General features: G+C 39.8%; 1 protein-coding gene across 1 annotated transcript; it reads left to right on the forward strand.

The window, feature by feature from the left end:
* Positions 1-874: 874 nt before the first annotated feature.
* tmem271 (transmembrane protein 271) lies at positions 875-4,087 on the forward strand. Its single transcript, XM_066720757.1, has one exon. The coding sequence runs from the start codon at positions 1,248-1,250 to the stop codon at positions 2,037-2,039; it is 792 nt and encodes a 263-aa protein (XP_066576854.1). The 5' UTR covers positions 875-1,247; the 3' UTR covers positions 2,040-4,087.
* Positions 4,088-9,865: the final 5,778 nt, after the last annotated feature.

Raw genomic sequence — 9,865 nt, forward strand, 5'->3', positions numbered from 1 at the left:
TACTCCTCTCAATATATTTCTGATTTATTTATTCATGGATGGAGAATAAAACACTTGGATGCTGCTGGAAACCAATACATTAACCCGAAACCTCAGTGCTGGATGGATACATTGTGCAGAAAAGAGCTGAAGCGATCTTATGGAAATGACAAAATACTAATAATACACATTGGTGCTTCATGCTAGACACTGACCCCTGAGGTCCCGTCCTTCCAGGGCAGAGAAATACACGGTGGGTGGTGACAGGGCCCACAAGAGCGCCGTCCCTGCTGGTCATGAGTGACAAAGTGTCAAGCAATCTTCTCTTTCTCATACTCGTAGTCCAATACACTTGTGTGGGACACGGGTTATCTAAAAGAGACACATCTGTTTACACCTACATGTTGTCATGTTTCAAAAGCACTGCGTTACATCTATATGCGTGCAATGTGATCTTAATATTAACTCAGTTAAAACACATCTAATTTTTATTTTATAAGGTAAAGCCAGAACTATAATTCTCAATTATAACTAATTGGCAGGGCGAGTTAAAAATATGATGTGGGCTGAGTCTTTTTATTTTATTTTTTTTTTTTTTTGGTCTTGGTCTTTGGCTTCGTGTCTTTCCATCCAAGCTACATCTTCTCTCAAACTGCATTGCAAACAGCATGCAACTTTATCTGCAACAGTAGCATCAGCCAAAACGGCAACAAAAGTATTAATAATATCACAATAACAGCCACGATGCTTGAATGATTCAGCCAAGTCCAGTCAATGCTAAAGCTTTTAAGTTATTCTGCGTGCATAACCGCACACCCCTGCAGCATCCGGCTGCCAGCCTGTAGGATCTCTATGGGAGATGAGCCCTCAGAGCCAACGAGGGGCTGGGAAGGGCTTCCACCCATCTGATTGATTAGGATTTATTTATTCGTATTTTTTACAGTCATGCATTGCATTCCGCGATGTGGTGCATGCTTACATAACGGTGTGCATGGGGGGTGGATGCCATGAGGTTAATCATTACCTTTAGGTCTGATTTCTGGAGTCCTGTCTGCAGAAGGAGCCGGCTCTTCCCATCAATAATTAATCCATGTTGGAAGCAGCGGGAAAGGGGGAGAGAGCGCGCAGCTCCGGAGATCCTGCTTTTGAAGAGCAATCATCGGCGGATCATGTCACCGTCTGACAGCTCTCCGAGACGGGCTGACGAGGAGGACAAAGGAGGATGAAGAAGGAGGGACGGGGACCGGGAGAGGTAGAGGAGGGATATAATGAAGTTGAGTGGGAAAGGACTGTGTGCCATCGTGTCCAGCAGCCTGCTCTTCGTCTGCGCCCTGTGCGCCGTCGCCGTCGGGATCCAATGCTTCTTGCAGGGCACCGAAGTAAAAGTGCATTTCCACCTGGGGACGGCGGCCGGGGCTTTTTACTCCGGGGTGCTGGTCTGTCTGGGGCAAACGCTACTGGGGATTGCCCTGCTGTGCTGCCAAGCCAAGCCGGGGAGCCAGAATTTCTTCCTCCTGGGGGTCTTGGTGTTCATGCTGGGGGTCCTCACCGCCTTCTCGGGCGCCGTGATAGACGGCGACACCGTGTCCCTGGTGGAGAGGAAATATTCCCACTACTGCCTGGACTCGGTGGATTTAATCGCCATCTGCGAGCAATTAAAGGATTATCAGAGGAGTCTGGTCATATCCACCATCCTCAACACCCTGGAGTGTCTGTTGGGGCTGGTCAACCTGGTGATCATCAAGAGGTATAAATCTGCCCAGTTCTACCGCAGGAGACTGTCCCAGAGGCAAAGCGTGGGGGCCATCCTCTTCAGCGAGGAGCAGGACCCGGCCGGGGGGGAGTTTCAACCGGTGTCCTACATCAACCTGGGGGTGTTCAACGTTTTGGACGAGGCGGGCGTGGAGGTACAGTGTGGTGGCCATCCCTCGGTGGAGCTGCCAGGCTACTCCCCGACAGACCCAGAGCTGAACCACTCGTACCCCTTCTCTTACCCTCTTCCCAACGAACTGCCCCCCGCGTACGAGGACATTTTCCCCCGGGAAGCGAGCAACACATAACAAGAAAGGGGCAAAAGTTTGCAAACAGGTTCTCCTCTGCAGTGACAATCATTTGTTGTCCGCCACGACAGGGACTGTGTGTCCACTTTAATATGGACAATGAGCTTCAGGATCTTGTGTCGCTTTCAGGATCAGAGAGGTGCGCGTATTGCCAGGTAAATCATCTGCTCAGCAACAGACTGGTGATGCTGGTGAACTTGATTGGGATGCTCTAGTCACACTAAAGATCATGATCGCAGTGTTAAAAACTGTACGGCAATGAACTACACATGTCTCGCATTAACAGCTGTACACATTCACATATCGGATTATTTTGTTAATATGAATGTGTGAAGGGTTTGTGACATTGCCTCCCTTTAACATACAAGCTTCGTAACTACCCCAGATTATACAGAAAAACTATAATTACATCCATATCAAAATTAACATGAATTATTCACTATTGTCCTTCCTATATCATGTATGCCATTTTTGTAAAAAAAGAAAAAAGAAAAAGAGGTTGGCATGTATTAAAGGGGATAGCAGGACGCAGCATTGGCGTGGTGAACAGAGAAATATTTAACAATTATGATCAATTTAATAACCTAACCCCAAAGATGTTTACAATGTCAATACTTGACAAAGCAAACCACTTATATAGATGGAAAATTGAATGTATATCTATATCTAAACAGTAAATAAAGTAGAAGCACAGCATATTGACAAGGACTAATTGTCTGACATATATCCTCTTAATTATTGCGCAAATTATCCACGTTTCCTTCTGTTGGATTATATCACCGAACAGCCATTTTATCCTGACCATATCCAACCTGCGTGTATATAATAGAAATCTTTAGCATATTGTTACTTTCCTTGGAGATACTGCATTACTGAAGACATATTACACACATTCAACCTTAATTTAGACTCATCACGTTTCCAACAGTTGATTATTGGTTCCTTGTCGATAGTAGCCTAATTTACAAATTGCTGGGAAAAGTAAACGAGATCCAAGAGGGTGTTGTATCATTTTACAATTATTTTGTGCGCTTTTCTAACGTGTATAGGTATTTTTCAAATGTGCAATGAATGAACTGAGCAATTTAGGAAATCTCGATCCTATTGATATTTCTATACGAATGTATTTGCACTTTACTTGTTCAATGTCCCTCCCAGGTGTTTGCAGGGGTAGGAAGTGTAACCGGACCTTTAATAAAGTGTGCCTGCGCTCACCGTGCGGACGGTGGACACCATCAACCTGGAGCCTTCTTACCTGCCTGTTGTTGTCAAGTAACTGTATCCCATTTGCACAGAAATGTACTAATATGTTTCGTTGTCTAGTTAAGATACAGCACATGATGACACTGTATTTAATCGGTAGCACACCATTTAGGAGTCATTGGGTCTGGCAACAGGGAAGAATGCGTTAAATAAAACCGGGGCAATATAAGCAAACCACATCCTCTTTATTATTATTATTATTATTATTATTATTATTATTATTATTATTATTATTATTATTATTTTTATATAAAGGTTTATGCTGTGTTAATACAGATTTAATTGTTTTTGGATGAGAGCTGAACACGATTCAAAAGCGATTCTGTTGCTAAGTAGCTCACAGCATGTGGAACTGCCATTGCTCGACTCATAAGATGCTACACCTTAGATTGGAGATAACTTTCTTATTTTTATTGTTGTTTTAGTGGAAAGCTATCACAGCTCTCTCAATCTACACTGTAAAACAATACCAAAGAAACAGAATACACTTGTTTCAAAAAAGATATAAAACCCCTTGTTGTTTGGCTCATTCCCAAGAAGTTGGGAGACAATACTTTTACTTATGCTGTGCTTACCCAATTTGTATTCTGTTAACACAGATGCTTCAAAGAATCAGAACAACGGAAGAACAATTAAACAAGACTAAACTATCAAAACTAAAACAAATGAAAACAGTTGTACTGTAAGTGGCCTCTAAAATGAAAGCGGTGTTGTTCATCTGTCTGTAACTTGCAATTGGCTGTTTTGGTTTGGTATAGGCCTATGTGCCATTGACTGTAACATAGGGACATTTAATTGAAATGATGTTCAGCAAAATGACTTGGAGGTCAGACTATTATCAACATTTGTTTATAATAACCTATAATAAAATAAAGTTTAATGATATACTATATTTTAAACTGAATAATAATAATAATAATAATAATAATAATAATAATAATAATAATAATACTTTATGATGATGAATATAAGTAGTGGTATTGGCTGTAGTGATGGTATAATTTATAGTCTTCTAACCCTCTAAACTGTCAAAAGAAACAGTACAATGATTAATATCAGGTCCAGTCTGAGATCCTGGAGACACTTAGCTCTTATATTAGGGCCATATATTAGAAATATTACAATTAACAGGAGCAGAGCCTTATATGAACATTTAACTGTGCAGTAGAGAGAAGGGGAGGGAGGAATTCAGTTAATTAGATTCATTAGTATTAAACATTTTTAGTAGCTGAATGCCAGAATTTATAATCACTCCAGTGACCATGAAAAAGAAAACAAAAAAACGGCTCTGACTGTTTTCAAATTAATTCTCAGTGGGGGGGCTTCTGGGTCTCTTATTTTAGACAAGTATTGTACAGTGATGGCAAACACCAGGTTCTCTCCTTAATTGGCAACAAAATAAGTGCCAATTTAAATGCAGTCTTCTATAGTGAGTAGATTTCTTCATTATTATGGTGGTGGCTGTGACACATTGTGACTGGTGGAGTGGAGAAATGAGCATTGGACATGTGCAGTTTTACCCATCAGAATGAAAATAGTCCCTTCACTGCAAACCTACTGATGTTCTGCATATGTAAGACACTTTGTGACTGCCTTTGGCCACTATAAAATAATGTAAATAATGATATCCTATCTGCAATATTACAAGTTAATAATAATAATAATTCTTTTTGATCAATATGTGACAAAAACAAATGTCTAAAAATGATTTTGTCGGTTAGCTTCTTCTCTGGTTGATTAAGTTCCGCAGAAAAGTATACAGGAAATGTTTACATGTACAAATTAGGTGTTTTGTTTGTTTCAGCGAGGCAAGTGTGTGTCTGAACTGCAGTTTTGTCTCTCTTAGTTCACTGCAGACAGTAGAGTAGAGTAATTGGTCGTACATCTAGCACAATGTTACTCTGTTACTGCCTCATTGATACCTCACTAAAGAAAGAAACATTTCCAGACCTAATGCAGTTAATGCAGCAAGTGCTACCGAAATGAGCATAACCCTTTGTTAAGATCAGGGGGATACTACTCTGATTTTCCTGCAAAGCCCACGCTTACAAAAGCTTTAATCTCTAAGAGGGTCTACTGGCTCTGGGGAAGTGCTGTTATGCAGCAGCGTGGCCATGTAGACACTAGCTTGTAAAAAGCCTTTTTAAAATGGAATGCTTTAGAGGGAAAAAAGTTTATCTCAGTAATTATAATCTAAAAATAGGACAGAAAGAACTACAGAAGAACACCAAGCAAAACAAGGAAGCAGACAAAATACATCTTTATATGGTTGCTTGGCCACGAATACTAAGCGGGTCCTGAATCACAAGATTGATATTAATATCACAGCGGGGGGAAGGGCAGAATTGGACCACACCCCTAATCTGAGGAGTGCTCATTTTATTTGGGCAGAGCTGGGTGTGTAAACGTGCATGGTCAAGACTCCACTCTGAAGCTGGGTTGTCCTGTACATGTTTCATGGCTCGGGATTGAGGGAAGTCATGTGGCCCACAGTGGACATTTTGTTTGCCTCTGAGAATTTACCTTTTTGCCGATAGTCAATATTGGCAGCCTTCCAGGGTCCTGCCACGAGCAACAAGCAGTTCCACATTCGGAGAGACAAGCAGGGGCGAAGGAGGCTCCGTGTTTATATGTATTCATTACACAGCAAGGGTAGAGAAATAGCTCTGCAACAGCTGTGTGAGAAAGACACATTCAAATCAATTCACAGTTACTAAATAACCAGCAATCACCAAATTTGGAAAAATGGGCTGGGGAATCGTGCAGCTCTGGCACATTTTATTAGAGCACAATTTAGAATGAAGATATTTAGTACAGTAAGGTATAAATATAGCTTATGTTTAACCCTGAGGACGACTTCTTACAGGAATAAGTTGTCAAAACACTGCATTAATTTGCGGGTGCTGATTCTCTGTACCCTTTTTTGAGATGAGCTATTAATAAACAGAAGGTTTTATAAAGATCTGGCATGGGATTTTTCTGAGGAACAAATAGAAAAGCTTTGTCTAAAAAGTAAGCATTTAAAAAGCTTGATGGCACTCAACCACTTAACTATATGTTTTTATTGGCGGACTTGGATTCTTTCTTTAAACAGTGTCAGAACAAAATTGTGTTCCAATGGTTCAACCTTTAAAAAGAGAAACACAGTCCAGTGCACATGGTCTTATACCATTTCACTGCTTTTCACGATTGTTGGAACTATTATCCTATGTTTTGGGTTATTCAGCACAACCTGAAATTAACATCTGTCTGCCTAGGTTGTGTGTATAAATAATCATTTGATACTTCCTTTGTTCCAAGAAAACGTTCCCTATGGTGCTGTATTGCTCTCTGGGATAAATTTGGTATTTTCTTTCAGCTGTTTAGATGACATACCAAGAAGTGTAAACAAAAATCTTTTTTTTTTTCTTCCCCCTAAACCTGTTGCTGCTGACTTCTGGTTTTGAAGTAGTACAGATAACTCTACATAAAAGCTCAATGGTATGTGGTTTGCAGAGCTGAAAAACAGAGAACCTGGTCTTTTGTGTGTTCATCTTTAGTGCTATGTAAGTACTTTCAGCACTATTTAATCCCCAGACATGTGGCATACTGTGAAAGATCATTGTACAAGTCATTGCCCATGAACAAGAACTATACCTAGTCATTACAAGCTTATCATACAGCCCAGATTCAGAACAGGTATCTCTGGACTAAGGGGACTAATTATTAATTTGGAAGCAGATTTTAAGCCCATTCATAGCAAATAGTGCCCCAATAACATGTCAAAATACACAAATAATCCAAAGCTTTGCCTATTTCCCACTTGTAATTCAGTCAGCGAGAATGCCAGTAGAAGTGTCTGTGTCCAGGCGAGAAGCCCACCTTTGATCTCCGCTGATTGCACTTCCTTAAATTCATCACAAATTGACAAGAATTAATAAATGACACCGGAACTGGCAGGCAAATGAGGGCACTACTGAACTAATGATCAATTTAGACATTTTGTAATTCATTATATGTTAATTTGAATGTTAATATGTTAATGTTTACTTAAAGTTGTTGACGTTTGGAGTGTGGAGAATGAAATACCACCGAAATAAAATATGACGGCTACCATGCTGTGTCCTAACAGGGATAAAAAGCAGAAAATATATATCAAATTATTATCCTTGATTAATACAGAGATTTTGTCTAATGGGGAAAACAATTATAATACTGTCGATAGACCTAGATGGTGCGAGTATACAGAGACATGGAGAGGAGCACTTGTTGAACATAATAGATTTTGTAATTTCTATTTCAAATTTTCAATAATCTTTGCATCTTCTAGTTTGAGGAGAGTATGAGAAAGCATCATTATTGTTTGAGAGAGGAGCAGTATATATTGAAATAAACTGTGAAAAAGGCCCATTTAAAGGACACATAATAAATATGCAACCACGTAGACCACACAGGTCTATGATTCCATTCAATATATGATCCTTATGATATATATTTTCTTAGCTGAAAGTAGGTCTTTTGAAGTTTTTATTTTGTTTAAGGAGATTATCCAGAACAGTCTCTGCTTTGCACAGCCAGGAATACAGTGGCCCTGTTACCACTAACAGGCATTAATGCTTTCAGAGTGTGTCAACCGAGACTTGGTGTTCATTAAACAGAGACACACGTTGCACATCGTATCGATCCGGCCCAGAACAGCGTCCTACTGGTCTGGTGCAATCCAGGACGCATTTCTCAGCAACATGTGATGAACTGTCAGGCTGTGGAAAAGAAACTCGCTGGAACTGCAAGCCTCCCACCCCCAGACACAAATTCAATAAAACATTATCTGGGAACACCTAGGCGTGCAACTGCAATTAACAGGTCCAACTGTCTTTCACCCTTCAGCGTCAATCATGCCAAATAAGGGGACACGCTGTCTCACAAAGGTCACTGTCTTCCATTGCTTTTACTGAAGTGAAATCTGAAAAAGCTTTAGATGTCTGTTTCAAGATCAACAGAAGATGGGTTATAGGTGGGTTTAATTCTGCTTGGAGAGGGGTGGGGGCTATCTCATATTCTTCTCTTCACTTGGCAGAGTTTTTGGAGTCTAGCAATGGTGGCAATAGGACCGTGAATACCCCGTAAGCTACACATTGTGACAGTCCTGGCAGATGCCTTCCCAGAGTGCATTGCTTCCTTGTCTCACTGAGCTGTGACATTGTTGCAGTGTGTCTAAAACTGTCTGACCCACGTGCCAAACACAGTCTTGCAACTGCAAACTCATAATTTTACATTTCCTACCAGGAAAAATGTTGTTGTACTCTTTGCAATATAATTGTCTGGGGCATAAAAAGAGAATGCAGGCTTTCTGGTTTCCTACAGGTACAGCACAAGCTTTCACAACTACCACAATCAAACAGGTTCATAGGTTAGCCTACTTTAATTTGGTACGTAAATATGCATTGCATGTATAAAATATAGGTCATGCATGGAAAAACCTATTCAAATGGTTTACATCTGGAAACATCTCTAATATAATGGGAAGAAAACGGTCAGTCAAATGAGTTACACATGGTCATAGAGCTCATTTCTAAGAAAATGATTCCATGAACAACAACCTAATTCCTTTCACAGTGGGCAAGACCAGATAAAGTTTAAAAGTTACCCTTTTGAGAATTACAAGTCAACAGGTCCAAGACAAATTCGACCCATATCTAGCAAACTAAATGAAAAAGCTGTTAAAGTAGGGAGATGAATGGAGTGAGAGATATTTAAATTATTGAGGAACAGAATTTTCTGTCTTACCTGGAACATCAGCTCACAAAAAGATAAAAGTGCAACAATACCAGATAATGCAAGGCAAGAGTGCAGGTGGAACAAAATGTAACACTTTCAAAATGGAATCAGACTAGTCTGATCAGTGTTTTATTTTCTATATAACAACCTATTGTCTGATGAGTCACTTTTTTTATGTAACTTTTTTTTTAAATTCAATGGAAACCTTTGGGTGCCAGGAAAAACATAAACCCCAAAATACACCTGATGTACATTAACCCAAGTGGGAGCTGAATCCTCAAGAGTAGTTTCACATTGCTGCAAGCCCACAGTTCAAAACACTGTCTTTAATGAGCTACAGGACTAAAGTGATTGATGGGCCAACACAATAGTCTCTCCTGGATCTTTCTGAAAACTCAAAGATGAAGGAAGCCATTCTTTACACGAAACCCACCAATCTGAACACCCTCAAATATTCTTTCCTTGCCTGAACAGGGAAAAGATGAAAACTAAAATAGTTGTAATACTGCAGTGGGATCCAATGGAAAACACACTTCATAGTAAGAGCAAGTAACTACACCTGTCAAAGCTTGATGTTTTGTTTTGTTTTTAACACCAGAATGTATTATTGTAATGTTACATGATTTTATTCTACTGGTACTTTAACTGGTTATTTTGTATTAAAGTAAGGATATTGTTTCTCCTATTGTGTTTGCAGAAGGTAAATACCTGTCTTTGATTCATCCTCACTCCTCCGTTATGTCTTTACAGTGAGGGGAAAAAAGTATTTGATCCCCTGCTGATTTTGTATGTTTGCCCACTGACAA

Source organism: Amia ocellicauda, chromosome 13 (genome assembly GCF_036373705.1).
Source record: "Amia ocellicauda isolate fAmiCal2 chromosome 13, fAmiCal2.hap1, whole genome shotgun sequence".
Taxonomy (NCBI): Eukaryota; Metazoa; Chordata; class Actinopteri; order Amiiformes; family Amiidae; genus Amia; species Amia ocellicauda.